An 18,656-nucleotide genomic window follows, 5' to 3' on the forward strand; every position below is an offset into this window, starting at 1 on the left:
GTGGGTAAGTTAAGAAATGTAGAAGCTTTTTTGTATAATTTATGTAGAATTTTGTTCGTTGATTTGTTTAAGATTTGATATGTGTTTCAGAGAATTTGACTATTCTCAAGTTTTCCTGAATGTTTGAGTAACAATAGTTAGTTAAACTAGCATAAAATAAGGAATAAATGGTGGGTGATTGTAAGTTCTTGGGTGAGTTGATTGAGGTGCTGAAATCTTGGAAATGGCTGGAAACTTGAGAGGGTACTTTGGAAGCCTTTGCCGGTGACCAAGTGTCACTCTCTTTCAATCATGTAGTGATGCACTGAATTTAATTTGTAACCTGGAAAAGAAATAAATTTTCTTTCCTTTTTAGAGATTAGAAGATTCTTAGGAAAAGTTTGTGGGATAGGTCAGGAGAGTGCTATTAACTGTAAGGGAAGAGTTGTAAACTGTCCTGTATTTTTGTTCAGACTACTAGATATTTTTTGTGAAGATGTTGATTGCTGTTGTTGTTTTTGGCAGATGATAATCACTAGAAGGACTGAGAAGGAGCTTGAAGAATGTAAAAGCTATGACGTGAGTAACTTCTGTGTTGTTTTTTTATGAAGCTATAATCTCGTTTTTTGTGGTTTTTGCATGCTAGTTGGTATATGGGGAACTAGGGTAAGGTAGCATTGTATTTATAACTTACTGTTTGAGATAGGATCCTGCTGGTTGAGGATAACAACAGTGAAAGTAGGGTGGGTGATCTTGTTCTTTAATGTTTGTGACTCCTTGAGTTGACATGGTGTAAATTTGTACAATAGGCTACATAGATTAGATCTATGAGTTCGTATGCTTCTTGGCTTTTTCATGATGATTATTGTGTGAAAACACTATGGAAAATTGTGATATCTTGATGTATGATAGAGATAATCTCTGATGTTTGTTAAATTAGGGTTGTCTTGTTCCTCAGAGTTGAAATTTTGCCTATAGTGTCTTAAGTATTTGCAGAGCAAAGTGATTCAGATGTTAGTATAAAATAAATTGTTAAATGAGAACACAGGAAGCGACAAATTGCACTATCTAGTTAATTCTTTTAAGAAATTTGAGAGTACTTATCAATAAAAGGAATAACGTGTCGGATTACATTTCTTATTATCTGGTAGTTTGGTCCGAAGTCTGCATACTATGATCTTCTTGTACTTGCCACATGAAGTTTGCACTATCCTGTCTTTAGTATTTTATATTTGTTTCCATAATTACTTTGCTTAACTTCATATTTTATACCTTAATGTATGAGTCTATGTGTTCATATAGGTAGTTGAAAACATATTGTCTAAAGGTACACACTAAGGGAGTACACGAAGGGGGTTGAGAATGATCTACGCCAAGTTGAGTTGGACTCTATTCAGGTCCGTGGTTATTTTGCTTTGCTGAGATGCTTTGTATGTAATGCTGTGGTGTCAATTGATAAGATCAAGTACTTAAGTGTTTTACACATATTTTTTTTTTTTTTTTTAAACAAAAGTAATTCAGTTATTTTATCTGTGTTTTATAAAAAATTGTACTGAATCATTTATGCCTTTGTTCCTTATCTTCGATTTCTGGTGTGCCTATCACTCAGTGAGGGTTATGTATAGCTGAGATGCTCTTTAATTATCTTCTTGTATCTTACTTTTATGGTTTTTCATTTATAATTATATTGATTGATGCTAGAACTTTTTCAATGCTGCAGGATATATTAAGGAAAGTGATAACTTGGTGTCCCTTCATGATAAATGTGATTGCGATGCTATCTTGTCACAGATGGAGACTCTTCTCAGCGGTTTTCAGGTACGTTAATTCTTGCTGGGCAAGCCAGAAAACTTGCATTCATCGTCTCGAGATAACAGCTTTTATTTGTACTGTTGAAAAAAGTATTACAGTTACACTTTTTAAGGAATGTTTGTATTTACTAGTTGCTAGTTAATGAATAGTAAAGTTCTGAAGGTCAAGAATTATATATGACTGATTACATTAGTGTTGTTCCAATGTTGTGACTTGAAACTCCTGTTTGACCTTAGTTCGTAAGTGCTGTATGGAACACTCTCATGTAGTAGTTGATGCTTATTTATGCAACTTTGCAACTGAAAAAAAGTAATAAGTTTTGCAAAGGGTCAACATTTTCAGTAGTAGAACCTGTCATGGATTGCAAATTGTTACCAAGTTGAGGAGGAAAGGAGCAAGAGGAAATTTTCTTTGTTATTCTTGATAGGAATCTGTGTAACAATGAATGCTGGATGCTAAAATACTTATTGCTGTCAGAGCGGTTGAATCATTCCATATAATAAAATTAGGTTAGGGACTTTGTAGGACACACAAAGAATATACCAATCAGTTGCTATTTCTAAAATTGCTTGGTATAGCTGACAGAACTACTAGCTTCATATTTGCTGCAGCTCGAAGAAAAAGGTTTAAAAAATATGGTCTTACTTTCTGTTTATATCACAAGACCCATGACTAGTGGTAAAAGTCTGTTGAATAGCAAAAGTCACTGCTAAATGTCACATAAATGGTTCAAGTTCGAGAGCATCTCCACTTCACACAAAATGCTGAAAAGGACTCTTTACTAATTTAGCCCTCCCAGGATATGAATTCATTGGTATCATACATGATACCAAATAATGATCCTTGATACAAGCATTATTAGCATCTGAGAATCGCACATTAGAGGCTTTATTCATTTATTTGGATAAGAACATTCAGGATATTTCAAATATTATCCTCTCTCATTCATTCTTCTTTGCTTACATCAATTTTTCAAATAGGTTTCTGGTGTTTATTTACAGTTTGTTGCTTAGCTTTTTAGTTGTCTTGGTAATATTGTTATTATGGTTATTATTATTCAAGGGAGAGCCACCTCTTTTAACTGTGTTTCTTTGTTCTTGTTTTAATTAGATCTTGTATGATCAGGAGTACTAACCACTTTTAGCAATTTTGTTCTAGTCTGAGATTGGTTCTATAAGTTCAGACATAAAAATACTCCAAGAGAAGTCAATGGATATGGGTCTGAAGCTGAAGAATCGCAAGGTATGGTTTCTATTGGGGAAGTTTTGTATCCCAGAAAATTCTGCTGTTATCTTAAGTCAATGGAGGCTATGATGGTGTCAAGGAGCAACATCCAGTTCTGTATTTTAATAAAATTAGTTTTTTCCTCAGACTTTGTTAATCATATTGCTCTCTCAGGGAAGATGTTGCTCAAAGAATTGTTTTAGGTGGTCTAGCTAAACTTTTCAGTGGGTGTCCTGTCCAGTTTGGAAGGAATTTTTCTGTTTAGGAAATATTAACCTTTGCCTTCTATTATATTAAAAAATTTGTACCTACCTTTTTCCCTTTTCTTGGTGTGTGGGATGAACATGGATGAACTCTATGCCTATGAGTATCATTTTTGAGAAAATGCTGCTCGTCAGATAGTTAATTAAGTTACAGCATCAGTAGTTCTACAAAAAGAACTTATGCTTCTGAAGTACCTTTATTAAGCAAGACAATCAATGGGAAGCGGTTTTGGGTTAATTTTGTGCTTGACGTTGATTTTTGAATTGTCCTGAGCTTTGTTTGAGCTTTTCATTCTGTTGTATAGATTTTTTTTGTGATCCTCTAAATGGATCCTAACTTTTGTGGACAATTTGTTCACTGTTCTGTCATTAATTTTCCAATCAATAGTATTCTCTTTATTTCTTTCTTCTCAAAAGAATTAAAAAAAAAATAATAATTGTATATTATATCCAAAAGGTGTTGTTTTCATATGTGGGATTAATGGAGGGACCTCTAAGTGTTTTTTTCTCTCTTGCAATAAATTATTTCATGTGAATTCGTGAAAAAAAGTGTTGATATTTTATTTGGTTGTTTTGATTAGTGTAAAAACGTACTAAGGAAGAATATTCACACTTCTCATTCATAGATTAAAAGTATACATATTTATATACACTTGTAGTGTTTTAAACTAGGTAGGTGATCAATTCCTATTAGGATACAAGATCAATGTGAACCCTATAATCCTGGATATCAATGTGATCCCTATAATCCAGGATATCAATGTAATCCCTATTATCTAAGAAGTTATATACATCTGTAACACTCCCCCTCAAGCTAGAGTATAGATATCAATCATACCTAGCTTGTTACAAAGATGATTAACTCGAATCCCAGTTAGAGCCTTTGTGAAGATATCTCCCAACTGTTCTCCAGTCTTCACGTACCCAGTGGAAATCAGACATTGCTGTAGTTTCTCACGGACGAAATGACAATTGATCTCAATGTGTTTCGTTCGTTCATGGAACATTGAATTAGATGCAATATGAAGAGTCGCTTGGTTATCACACCATAATTTCGTTGGTACTGAAGTTTCAAGGCCTATTTCAGTCAGGAACTAATATATCCACATTATTTCACAAACAGCTTGTGCCATAGCCCTATATTCCGACTCTACACTTGATCGTGACACGACATTCTGCTTCTTGCTCTTCCATGATATTAAATTTCCTCCGACAAAGACACAATAGCCTGATGTGGATCTTCTATCTACCTTGGAACCTGCCCAATCTGCATCTGAGAAACATTCAATATGAGAGTGACTATGATTGGCATATAATATACCACGTCCAGGGGCTCTTTTCAAATAACACAAGATCTGCTTCAAAGCCGCCCAATGATGAACTGCTGGGGAGGCCATAAACTGACTAACAACACTTACTGAATATGCAATATCTGGATGAGTCACTGTAAGATAGTTCAACTCCCGGACCAATCTTCTATATTTCTCAGGATCTCCAAATAGTTCACCATCTTTCGTAAGCTGCATATTAGGAACCATCGGAGCATTACATGACTTTGCTCCCAATTTCCCTGTCTCAATTAATAAGTCAGGCACATATTTCCTCTGAGAGAGGAATACACCTCGTTTGCTCCTTGTAACTTCAACCTCCAAGAAATACTTCAATATCCCTAAGTCTTTTGTGTGGAACTGGGTATGGAGAAAAGACTTAAGAGATGTGATGCCCACACTATCACTCCCAGTAATAACATTATCATCCACATACACAATTAGAAGAATGATGCCAGTTTCAGACCGTTTGTAGAAAACAGAATGGTCAGTTTTACATTTCAACATACCAAATCTCTCAACAGCCTCACTAAACTTTCCAAACCGAGAACGAGGACTCTGTTTTAAACCATCCAGAGATTTGCGAAGATAACATACTTTCCCATACTCCCCCAGAACAACAAACCCAGGAGGTTGCTCCATATATACCTCTTCCTGAAGATCGCCATGAAGAAAAGCATTCTTGATGTTTAGCTGATGCAAAGGCCAATCATAAGTAGCTGCCATAGAGATAAACAGCCAAATAGAGGTGAACTTAGGCACAGGGGAAAAAGTATTAGAATAATCAATTCCGTAGGTCTGAGTAGGGGTATTCGGTTCCGGGTACCCTACACTTTTTGAAGGAACCGGAATCGGAACCGACGGTTCCTTGAAGTTTGGAACTAGAACCGGAATCGACGGTTACGGTTCCGGTTCCGGTTCCTAGGTATCCAGAACCAAAACCTGTAACAACGGTTTTGGTTCCGGTTCTAGGTACCCTGTAAAATTACATGAACCCCCAAAAGTTTTTAAAATGGAAAAAAAACCCTTAAAAACTTACAAATACACCCCCCCACCAGACACTTGTTAACAAAAATAAAATTACAAATTATAAATTCAAAATTACAAACTCCATTACTTTGTAAAGGTAGATTCTCAAAAGTCAAACCAACTTACTTTAAATGTTATTAAATGTAAATATAAATGTATTCACATTACTTTTTTTACAAAAGTTTTTATTAACCCCCTGATATTTAATTTTATTTTATATTAGTTTCGATTCCTGGTTCCTGGTTCCGGTTCCTGTTTCTAACTACCAAAACCGGAACTGCATAGTAACGGTTCCAAAAATTTGGAACTGGAACCTACCCATTGACGATTGGTTCTGGGTAGGAACCGGAACCAAACCTAGGGTACCCGCCGGTTCCGGTTCCAACCGGTTCTTTTGAACACCCCTAGGTCTGAGCATATCCTTTAGCAACCAGATGAGCTTTTAGTCAAGCAATTGACCCATCTGGATTAACTTTAACTGTAAACACTCATTTGCATCTAATTGCCTGTTTCCCTGAAGGTAAATCTACCAATTTCCAAGTACTATTGTCAGCTAAGGCATTCATTTCCTCTATCATTGCATTACGTCAACCAGGATGAGAAAGGGCTTCATGAACAGTTTAAGGGATAGTAATAGAATCAAGGGAAGCAATAAAGGAGCATGATGAATGTGACAAATGATCATAAGAAACACAAGAAGAAACAGGATAAGTACACTATCGTTTACCTTTTTGCAATGCAATAGGAAGATCATCACTTGAAACTGAATCGGATGACGAAGAAGTTGGTGTCGGACATGAAACAGGAGGAGGTGGACGACGAGAGTAGAATTTCATAAGAGCAGGATCAGAGATAGGAGCCGATGCAGGAAGCGCAAGAATAGTGACAGGGAGCCGGTTCAGATATCAGTGCAGGGAAAGTGAAGGTATAAACTAACAAGTCATCATTATCATCATCCTTCTGACGATCTGCAGGAGAGGACGGAAAGTATGGTGTGTCTTCTAGAAAGGCAACATCAATAAAAACAAGATATTTATTAAGACTTGGACAACAACACCGATATCCTTTCTGAAGTCGAGAATAACCAAGAAAGACACATTTTAATGACTTGGGATCTAATTTAGTGACTGATGGTCGAACATCCCGAACAAAGCAAGTGCTACCAAATACCCTAGGTTCAAGAGGAAATAATGCTTTGTTAGGAAAAAGAATACTGTACGGGGTCTCACCATGAAGGATAGAAGACGGCATGTGATTAATCAAAAAGCAGGCGGTGGAAACTACATCAGTCCAGAATGGTTTAGGAACATTCATTTGGAATAATAAGGCTCTGGCAGTTTCAAGAAGATGTTTTTTTTTTCCGTTTTGCTATTCCGTTTTGAGATGGAGTATCAACACATGATGTTTGATGAAGAATGCCATTCTGAGTCATGTTATTTTTAAAAGAAATTGACAGATATTCTTTTGCATTATCACTGCGCAATGTATGAACAGAAACATTGAATTGAGTTTTAATCTCAATACAAAAAGCACAGAAATAAGAAAACAAATCAGAACGATTTTTCATTTAGAATAACCAAGTCATACGAGAGTAATCGTTCACAAATGTAACAAAATATCTAAAACCAGTTTTAGACAGAATTGGATAGGGACCCTAAACATCTGAGTGAACTAATTCAAAGGGAGAATTAGCTCTTTTATTGACTCTAGGACTAGAACTGACACGATGATGTTTAGCAAACTGACACGACTCACACTCTAATGTAGACACTTTGTTAAACTGAGGACACAATCTCTTAGTGAAGGAAGAGATGGATGGCCCAAACGACAATGTGCTTGAAACGGGGATGCAACGCTAGAACTAGTGACAGGTGTAGATTTTGGTCTATCAAGAATATATAAACCTCCAGATTCATGTCTTTTACCAATAATCTTCTTCATCGTAAGATCCTGAAACAAGCAATAATCGGGAAAGAATAAAACACAACAGTTAAGAGCATGAGTAAGTTGGCTAATAGAAATCAAATTGAAAGAAAAATCTGATACATGTAAGACATTTGACAAGGGAAGCTGTGGGGTAGGGGTAACTGTGCCAGACCCAAGAACGCAGGATGGTGACCCATCTGCTAAAGTCACATTCGAAAGGGTTTTTGATTAATAAGTAGCAAAGAGACTGGGATTACCTGACATGTGATCTGTTGCACCAGAGTCAATGACGAATTTGGAGGATGAGGAAATGAGACATGTATTTAGCTTACCTGAGTCAGCCATAGCTGTGACAGGAGTAGATGAAGCTTTTAATGATTCCTGGTACAATGAAAACTTGGCAAATTCATTTGTAGAGATAAGAACTGACTGATCTGAAGTATCATTGGTGGATGCAACATGGGCAAAGGGATTTCTTTTATTTCTATTCTGAAGCTTTCTAAAATCACGCTTCATGTGTCCTGGCTTATGGCAATAGTGACATAATTCCTCCTATATTACTATTTGACCTTTCTCCTTTGTTGCCACTTCCAAATTGTGATCGCCCAGATTCATAGTCATTCTTTTGACTGATGAGAGCACCACTAAACTGAGTCAGTGGGGTACCTTCTGTGCGAAGTACCCTACTAAAGACATCTTGCAATGAAGATATCTCTGGACTGGCTAGAACCTGAGACTTAGCAGTCTCAAATTCAGAAGGAAGACCTGCTAGAAAACTTGTGACTGCCACTTGCTCCCGTTGTTTTTGTTGATCTTTGACATTAGCACTTAAGGGTAACAACATGTTCAACACTTCACAAGTCTTCGTAAACTCCATAAAATAAGCTGTAAGAGACTTATCTTGTTTCTCTGCATGGTAGAATGCCTTACACACTTCATAAATATGAGAAACATTCCCTTTTCCAAAATACAGAAACTCCAAATAATCCATCAGTTCTTTAATAAACTCACAATGATTAATTAGGCCAAGTACCTCACCGTTAATAGAGTTTCGTATTTGTAGAATCAACGAAGCATCATCTTGGAGCCATGTCTTTTTCGAATCATCCTTAGGTGGATCATCAGTCATATGATCATCTTTATCAATACACCGCAAATACAATATAATAGTTTTACGCCAATCATGATAATTAGTTATACCAATGAGTTTATGTTCTGTAATTTTCAACATCGTCAGTATCATTTCCATCATTAGCTTTGTATCAGACATGTCTTAAACAAACTATAATCCCAATGCACACCAACAAATGGTTAAAAAAAAAACAAACTAACCAAACGTTAGTGACACATCAAATCAATCAATAGCCACCACCAACCAGAGGCAAAGCACAACAACAAAAAAAAAAAAAATCCAGTAACCAAACGAAAGCAGAGTGCCAAAAAATCACAACTAAATCCTCATAAATATCCAAACAAAGAATAGCAATAACCGGTAAGAGATTACCCAATCTAGCACGAAAATGTGTTGTACAAGTGCTGGTGAAGCAGACGAAGAGAGTCGGAGGAGACGTCAACGGTGGATGCGCTCTCACGCGCTGGCATGTGGTACTGTTGACCGGAGTTTCGGGTGGTGCGTGGAGCTCACTCTCGGGGATTCTGATGATCGGAACTCAGGGTTTTGCCGATCGGCGGCTTCTAAATCTCCTTAGGGTGGCGGTGTCGAACAAATCTCAAACTAAACAAGTGTTCCCAATTTGAAAACCCAAACCCTAATTACTTTTTTTAAGGCTCTAATACCATGTAAAAACGTACTAAGGAAGAATATTCACACTTCTCATTCATAGATTAAAAGTATACATATTTATATACACTTGTAGTGTTCTAAACTAGGTAGGTGATCAATTCCTATTAGGATACAAGATCAATGTGACCCCTATAATCCTGGATATCAATGTGATCCCAATAATCCAGGATATCAATGTAATCCCTATAATCCAGGAAGTTATATACATTTGTAACAATTAGAAAGCAATTGCCGTGTGGATTATCAACATGTGGACTGACTAGGATACAGAACACTAAGTTTCAATTGCTGTTCTCATATGCACCTTATGTTTCAATTTCTTAAATGTTTGTTGCTCATTAAGGGAAATGATTTTTATGCCACTAGGTCAATACTATTATTATTTTCTCATGCATTTCCATCTTTTGAATATATGTGGTAATTGGTTATATTCTTTGAATAGGTGGCGGAGTCGAAACTAGCAAAATTTGTTGAAGACATTATAATCCCTCCAAGGATGGTAGATATAATTGTTGACGGAGAGGTATTTTGTTGTTTATTTGGATTCTCATTTAAACATGATGGTTTTATTATTTTATTTTACAACTGCTCATATGTTTTCTTCCTAAAGCTTTCCTGGGTTAGTGGCGCTCTCTTTATGTGGTCGAAGTTTATGTGTGCAAGTCCTTGTCATGATTCAGTTTTTGATCCATATAGATTTTAAGATATCTTTTTCTTGGGAGGGCATGAGTTGTAGTAGTTACAAAAAAATGTATTGTGTTTTACTTATCTCATCACTTGTGTGTTTGTGTGTAAAGGTGATGGAGAGTATCAATAATACTATCTGTCTTCTCACTGAAGTTCTGATGTCATCTCTTTAGAGCAGCTAGGTTGGTGAGGGTCATTATGAGTCTTGTATATTCTTGATTTGGGAGTATTTCTGCACTTTGGTGGGGCAGAAAATCTAAAAGTTTTTATAGCGATGTTAGTGCTTGCAACCCTTTGGATGATATGGATGGAAACGGATTTTGGAGGATGCTATAATAGGAGAGATTTCCTTCTTGTGGGCAGAGCTTGTCTTTTGATATCCTTACAGGTTTTTTAAATAAAGAATTTCAGGATTTTTCTTTGTTTTTCATCTTTGGAAAGTGGTGGCCTTTTGTCCAGTAATGTTGGATGCTGAATTGTGTATTGAGATTATAGAGTAGAGGCATTTTGTACCACTGTTGTTTTGTATGTCTTCTCATGGATCAATGGTTCACCTTACTGTATAGCAAAAAATATTGTACTGTATCTTAACCCAAAAAATAAAAGTTTTACCGGTTACCATATTTGTTAGGAAAAGCTTTGCAATACTAGTACTTGTTCTTAGGGTTTTCATGAAATCTATGTGTAAGCCTTATCGATTTTAGATGGGATGCAGACCTGAAATGGAAATATAACCAATTGAAGATTGTAAAAGATTGTTTTAGATCATCTCTATTTTGAGCACTCCTTCCTTTGAACTCTATGTTCATCCCTTCTTTTTATAGATATAAAATATTTTATGTACTCCTTTGGTCAGTTTGGTCTTCTTTCTTCTTTGAAGTGCCCTAACCCCTAGAGCTTAAATCATATTTATTGAAAGATCTAGACTTCACTTGTTCCTTTTAGTTCATTTCTTAAATCGTAACCTATGATTGGTCAAATTCCATAATTTCACCTTATACGTGGATACATACACATATATGTCCTCAAGTATTTCCTTATTCACCATAAATGTTGCTTTGTTATCCTATTTAATGTGGAAGCCACTGGTTTTCCTTTCCTTCATCATACTAACATATTTTCAGTGGAATTTTCATTTAGGTCAACGAGGAGTATATGAGAACACTTGAGATCTTAAGTAAGAAGCTGAAATTTGTTGAAGTGGATTTTATGGTTAAAACTTTAAAAGCCCTTAAAGATGTTTAGCCGGAGCTTGAAAAACTGAGGCAGAAAGCAGTTTCAAAGGTAGTTAAATGGTGTTCCCAGGTGTTCACCTGAGCTTGGTTTAGAATTATGACTTCTCTTACGAAAACAATGATGATAGTTTTGAATAGGGAAGTAAATGATGTCAAATGACCATGCAGTGAACTTTTCTTCACTGCACCTTTGTTTGCTAACAAGGGCACAAGAATTCATTGTGACTATCTTTATCGTTTTGCAGGTTTTTGACTTCATTGTCCAGAAGCTTTATGCATTGAGAAAACCCAAAACAAACATTCAGATCCTTCAGCAGAATGTTCTTCTTAAATACAAGTGAGCTATCTATATGGTGCATTTATCTTTTTGGTCCTGTGTTTGATCATTTTTCAATATCTTGATTCTACTCTATAACTAGAAGCGTTATTGGAGTTTATCATAACTGAACAGTTTTAGTTTGTATGACATCTGATTTATGTGATACCATTAGCTACTGATTTAAGTTGGATGCTATTAGTAGTTTGATTTTTAAAAATTATTTTAGTTTATTTTACATATTGCACCACTGTTTCATGGTTGTTTGTCCTTGATAGGTTGGTTAGTAGTGTTATTAAATTGTCAGTAAAAAAGTGTCACTATTCTTTTTAAGCTTTTAATTTTTTTCTTGTACTCTTAATTTCACTCTTTTCACCATAATTTGATGAAAAAAACTTGACAATGTAGGTATGTTATTTCTTTTCTTAAAGAACATGGCAAGGAGGTTTATAATGAGGTTCGTGCTGCTTATATTGACACAATGAACAAGGTGATTGCTTTAGAACTTATCATGCATTTGAAGCACAATTTTGCCATGACTGCAACCTTTAGATTTTTACTATTTGTGTGGATTATTTGGGCCATCTGCTGTTTCATATGTTAACTTTATAATTGTTCCTTGTTTTATACTTTTTTCAAAATTTTCCCTTTATCTTCTATTCTTGATTTTTTATGAATCAGGTAATTTGTATTAGTTTTTTTTTCTCCTCTCTGGGAAAGGATTGCACCATACGGGGGAGCATTTGTTCTGAAACTCTATGAAGAATTTAATAGTAACAATAGTTATTCTGCTTAGTAATTCTTAGCATACCTATCAATCATTTTCTTGTCTTTATGGCCACTAAAAAATTTTAGTGAGTAACCAATTGGTCGGGAGAACTCAACCTTTCTTTCTGTTGAAGTTTAGCTTTCAATATTTCTCTTGAAATATGTGGAAGTGTATTTTCTATCAAGCTAGCAAACTTTGAAGATAATTTAATCTCAAAACTTGACTTGGGACCTTAAAATTGTAGTGACCTAGTCCTAAATAGGTACTTCTTTTAATCTTTTTGGCACGTACCAAAACTACCACATTTTTTAATTGGTTCCGCTGAAAATACAATTTCGGAATATCTTTCTTGAATGAAGAGTTAGTTCATCATATATCTTCAAATTAGTGCCCAAAAACTTCAGACTTTTGGATGATGTTCTTTTAGATAATTGACACTGCTTACCACCTGTATGTTGTGCTTGTTCTTTTTGTTCTTGTTTAAAATATTAATACCTGTACCTAAGGCTTCTGGGCTCAACTTTTTGTTTGACCTTTTTGCCATGGTTGCTGATTCTTAATGGCAAACTAGCGACTATGAAAGGGTATTACTTGAAGCTCATTTTTTGAGTAAATAAGCTCACACTGTGCTTTGATTTGTGGTGGATTTATTGAGGACAAGCTTAAGCAAGTAAAGCTGGATTCATTTTAGGTTGTGGAAAGTTTGGATGGCTATTTTGTAACTTCTTGTGTTGTTAACTTCAAAAGCTAAGAGATTTTTTTTTAAAGATCATGGATTAAGTAGGTAGCTATGTTGCAGCTGGATATAGAAATATATTTGTTAGTGCAATTAATATGACTGTTGTTTTGATTTACCGTATCCAATAATATGCCACTTAAGTTTTGCTGAGATACCTATCTCTACTTTGGAAGGACAGAATGGTGGATCTATTTTGAATTTCTGTGTTAATGGTTGTGCTGCATATATTACAGTGCTAAGATTTTATGTATCAGATCACTTCTAATGTAACTGTTATTTAGTTAATCACTTCCTGAAAGATAAGCATATGTTGTTCTACATGTATTACACCCATGTTTCTTTAATTGCTATCTGCATATGATGAGATTATGACATTTTAACAGATGAAAAGATCAGGATGATTCTTACAGATTCTAGTGTAAGAATATTCTCGCATATATTGATACTTTGCTGTTCCATTTGCAGGTTTTAAGTGCACATTTCCGTGCTTATATACAAGCGTTGGAGAAACTCCAGTTAGATATAGCAACATATAGTGATTTGATTGGTGTAGAGACTAGAAGCACTAGTCTTTTTTCAAGAGGAAGAGAACCACTGAAGAATCGTTCTGCTGTTTTTGCTCTGGGGGATAGGATCAACATTTTAAAGGTTTAATTTTATTTCACTGACTGTGAAATATTGTTTGCCCTGATATTTTGGATTATACGTTGAGTTTCTCACTGGATCGCATGGTAAATCAAATGTGTTGTGATCTTTAATCACTGATTGTTTTACCTTGGCCTCTTCTTGGGAATATTACAGAAAATATACATGTCTGATTCTTATTCCAATTTATTGGATGGGCAATCTTTGTTAGGTTTTGTTTTGTAGCAGTCTTATTTAAATTTTTATGTTTTGATTATAATGGATCCAATTCTCCTCAATTGGGCCAATATAGAAACATAGAATGCCTGTTGAAATATATCCTTTCCTGTCTTTGTTGCTTTGGTTAAGTAAATACCAAAGACAATATAGTAGTAAAGGAAATCTGAGCCTATTTTTCACATACTCAAAAAAATGTGGTGTCTGATAAGATAAAGAATGTGAATTATGCTGTAAACTTGTGTTAATTACTTTTTGCTGTGTTTAAGATTTTAGTGGCATCAGGTCAGGTTATGATTTTGCAGTGTGCAGAAGAATTGGAATATTGTTGAAAATAGGCTCTCTTAAGATTTTTTTTCCCCTGCTATTTCATAGTCGTTTCTGTTTCCTACTTTTCTCAGTTTTCAAACACCTGCACCCCCACTTTCCCCACTTTATAATTAGATACGTGTATTAAACTTTTTGTTTTTTCCTTAAACTGTCCCTAAATTTATAATTTATTATATCTATGAAAGATGACAGTTTTGTAAAGAGATGTGAAATGATGATATCTAGGGGGGTGGGGTGGGAAGAAAAGAAGAAAAGTGATGTGTGGGATATGTCTCCTGTGTATGAACGAAATGTTTCACTATTTATGAAATCTATCATTCTTTGCTGGCAAATGAGGTTCCATGGTTTGAATCTTTTTTTGGTTTCAGGAAATTGATCAACCTGCCCTGATTCCACATATATCTGAAGCCAGCTCCTTAAAGTATCCTTATGAGGTCCTTTTCCGGAGCTTACACAAGCTGCTTATGGATACTGCAACTTCTGAGTACCTTTTTGCCCTGCTCCTTGATTTTGTTTTCTAGATGTAAAGTGAATGTCAAGTCTGTTGTATAGTTTATGACTCTTTTGTTCTCTAATTTGCAGGTATCTTTTCTGTGATGATTTCTTTGGGGAAGAATCTATATTTTATGAAATTTTCGCAGGTAATAAATAATAAGGTCAAGATATGCATCAGAAGAGGCCTAGCCTAAGAACATGTCTAGTATGCCAAAAGAAAAAAACATCAAAAAAAGAAAAGACAAAATGCAGAGGAGAGAGAACAGTATATTTGACATGCAACTGATACTGACTTATTTGCCTTTGATAATCAATGGTACTGATAGGATTGTTATTTGCATTTATTAAAAAATCCAAGGGTTGGGCATAGTGGTAAAATCCCTTAATTGTAACTGAAGAGGTCAAGGATTTAAATCCCCTAGGGGCCACCTACTTGGTATATTATATATCACTTGTTTTCTGGGTAACAAGGTTGTAGGGTTGGGAAGTAGCCTTTAGTTTAGATTTCGATGCCCATGCAGGGAAAACTTGAGGGATTTCTGGGTATAAACAAAATGCATTTAGTAAATGTATATTGTAAATGCACTTAAGAGTTTTTCCAATAATCTTGAAGTTGTAAATCATTTATTTGCCTGATGGACTGAGGATGAATATCATATTTTTGAGTACGAGACATTATATAAGAACTTCTCATGTCATCTTTGATATTATCAGGTCCATTTGCAGTCATTGATGAGCACTTCAACTCAATACTGCCAAATTGTTATGATGCTATTGGGTTAATGCTTATGATTCGCATAATACACCAGCACCAGGTGATGTTACAAGCTCTTGTGATTGCAGTGTTCTTGTGTTAAGAGTCTCTTAAAAAGTCCTATTTTCAAATTGTTAAAGACTCTCAGCATATTTTTGCAGTGTCTTTTTTCAAATTTGCACTTTTAAAAGAGAGCTAGTAGAGTTGTCTTTGCAATTACAATCTGAACTTGCCTCTGATGTTCTTTTTTCTTTTTCATTTTCTGTTACAGCTCATCATGTCTCGGCGGCGGATCCCATGCTTGGATTCATATTTAGACAAGGTCTGTTATCTTTTGTACCTTGCAGGCAAAAGTTATCCCAAAATAGGCTAACTTTTTTACTGAATATGAGCAGGTCAATATTTCCCTGTGGCCTCGTTTTAAGATGGTTTTTGACTTGCATCTTGGTAGTTTGCGTAATGCAAATGTGAGGACACTGTGGGAAGATGATATTCATCCTCATTATGTAATGAGGCGTTACGCTGAATTTACAGCTTCTCTTATTCACCTCAATGTTGAATATGGAGATGGCCAGGTGAGATGCTTTTGAGAAACTGAACTCATAAACTGTTATTTTGTTTGACTGTTTCAGTAAGAGTACTTAAATATGCAGCCTTCTGTATCTGCAGCTTGAATTGAATATGGAACGGTTGAGAATGGCTGTAGATGAATTGCTTATGAAGCTTGCAAAAATGTTTCCAAGACCAAAATTACAGATTGTGTTTCTGATAAATAACTACGACATGACAATTGCTGTACTAAAGGTGAGAACTATGATTCTTCATGCTGGCTATTACAAAATTTTCATATGCACAGAGGTGGAGATCCTGTAGGGTACTTTTTGGAGAATTTTCTTGGCTTAGGCTGTTGTACCTTTTATAAGGAGAGCAGTTGCTCCTGTTGTGCAGAACAATTATATTATTATGCCTTGTGGGGCTCTCTGTTTCTAATTAAATTGTCATTTGGATGCCAGGAAGCTAGCCCTGAAGGTGGGAAAATTCAAATGCACTTCGAGGAATTGTTGAAGAGCAACACAGCATTATTTGTGGTAAGCAATGACTAATTCAAGTTCTAGATTTTGTTTGCATGCAAAATGAAAATTTATTGTTGATAGAAAAATTTAATAATGGCAGCTAACCCTTGGCTGCAAGTTTTCTTTTCTTACTGCTTGTGTTAAAAATAAGAACATAAAGCGAAGCAAAAGGAACGGAAGCTACCTTTTTCTGTTACTAATTCTGAAGGATTGAAAGCAATCTCCTTCAAACTTCTAACTTGCATTCTTGTTCATGAAACACACATGTTATGTTTGTCAAAAAGACCCTTTTCAAAAGATAGTGTTACACCCCAAAGCGGACTTACGTTTTTGGTTCATGGCTGTGGCCAAGTCTCTGTCTGATTTTGACTTTAAGCTTGTAGGCGACAAGTATAATTAATAAGTAGAATGGACTGGTTGTATGAAACCTGGATTTACAGAGTTGTGAAAAACAATTGCATACCTGCTGGTTATGAACCTCTTGTTTTAGTGGCAAAAAAGTGCTAGTTATCATGTTGGATGTAATCTCATAATTTTGCATGGTGGCATAGAAGGGAAGAATAAGAATGTTTTTAAGAAGATTTCTTATCTCAGTTATATACGTCGTTAAGCTCTTTTGCCTCTCTTGAAAATTCATTCCGCAATGTGCTTTATTGTGACCTCTTTTATTTGCAGGAAGAACTGCTGCTGGAGCATTTTAGTGATTTAATCAAGTTTGTGAAGACTCGAGCCTGTAAGTTCTAACCCATTTGTTATTGTGACGTGCTAGTAATCTTTTGGAAATGATCTTCTTGGCCCATTCTCTTATCAGCGGAGGACCCAAGTTCTAGTTCAGACAAACCCATATCCATTGCTGAAGTCGAGCCACTTGTTAAGGACTTTGCGAGCAGATGGAAAGCTGCAATCGAGCTGATGCACAAAGACGTCATCACTTCTTTCAGCAACTTCCTGTGCGGTATGGAGATCTTGAGGGCTGCATTGACACAGCTGCTGCTTTATTACACCAGACTCTCTGACTGCATAAAGAGGATTAACGGTGGGTCTGCACTGAACAAGGATCTTGTCTCCATATCTTCAATCATGTATGAAATCAGGAAATACTCGAGGACGTTCTAATATCACCATCATCATACAGAACCAAAGCATCACCCAGAGAATAACCCCATTTTAGATCAATGAGAGAGTTCATTTGAAAGCGTCACTGCTATCTGTTGCAGCTAGTCTATGAACTGTTAGAGAGTCCTGATCGAGCGAAATGATACAGAAATTATGTATATGTTAGAAAATGCAGAAATGATTTTTGAAGGTATTCAAAAAATTGATGGGAAAATTACAAACAGTTTTGGGTAATCTATTGCAATATACAGGAGTGGAGATGGGAGACTTTTAAATTTGCAATGGTGGGGAAATGAGTTGATCTTTCCCTATATGTGTTATTTTTAATATTTGTTATTGAGTTTCAATTTAATGTAGCTACAGAAACAACATAGAATTGCATTTTTTTTTTTTTAATAAATACATATCAAATTTCGATTTAATATTGATCTAGTAACGTTGCCGACTTCTTGTGGAATGTAGTCTCGTCCATATTATGAAAGAAGTACTATAATAATGAAAAAAAATAAAGATTTTTCTTAAAAGATTAGATTTAACCATTAAATTACACGATTTAACCTAATTGCCTTTAAATTAAAATAGCATGATTGTATCGACTATTGAGTTTAATATAATCCAGCGTTATATATTACTGATATAACTTTTATTGTTTCGTTAAGAGTATAATTGGAAAGTCACTAAATAGGGGGGTTTATCTGAGTTTATATGGTAGTTAAACTAGTTTATAAACTTTAAAATTAAGTTAATATATTTGTTTATAATTTTTTTGGACTTATAAGCTGAGTTTATAAAAAAAGAAAAAAAAAAGTTGGGAGGAAGGTATTAATTTTTTCTTTTCTTATAAGCATTTTTTTTATAAATTACTTTGACAAATTATATTACAATATTATCTCTTTTTTATTTTAAAATTTCATCT

At 35.1% G+C, this 18,656-nt stretch overlaps 1 protein-coding gene across 1 annotated transcript; it reads left to right on the forward strand.

Moving 5' to 3' along the window:
- The first annotated feature begins 1,751 nt into the window (after positions 1-1,751).
- Positions 1,752-18,162, forward strand: LOC116133908 (vacuolar protein sorting-associated protein 52 A-like). The gene is given in 15 exon segments (XM_031419579.1): positions 1,752-1,797; positions 9,808-9,888; positions 11,193-11,336; positions 11,533-11,624; positions 12,012-12,093; positions 13,577-13,759; positions 14,671-14,786; positions 14,885-14,943; positions 15,512-15,612; positions 15,823-15,873; positions 15,947-16,126; positions 16,221-16,355; positions 16,565-16,639; positions 17,300-17,357; positions 17,436-18,162. Coding segments are annotated over 15 exon segments (1,689 nt in total). The 5' UTR covers positions 1,752-1,770; the 3' UTR covers positions 17,741-18,162.
- The last annotated feature ends 494 nt before the right edge of the window (positions 18,163-18,656 follow it).

This window comes from Pistacia vera, unplaced genomic scaffold (genome assembly GCF_008641045.1).
Source record: "Pistacia vera cultivar Batoury unplaced genomic scaffold, PisVer_v2 Contig277, whole genome shotgun sequence".
In the NCBI taxonomy this organism is placed as follows: domain Eukaryota; kingdom Viridiplantae; phylum Streptophyta; class Magnoliopsida; order Sapindales; family Anacardiaceae; genus Pistacia; species Pistacia vera.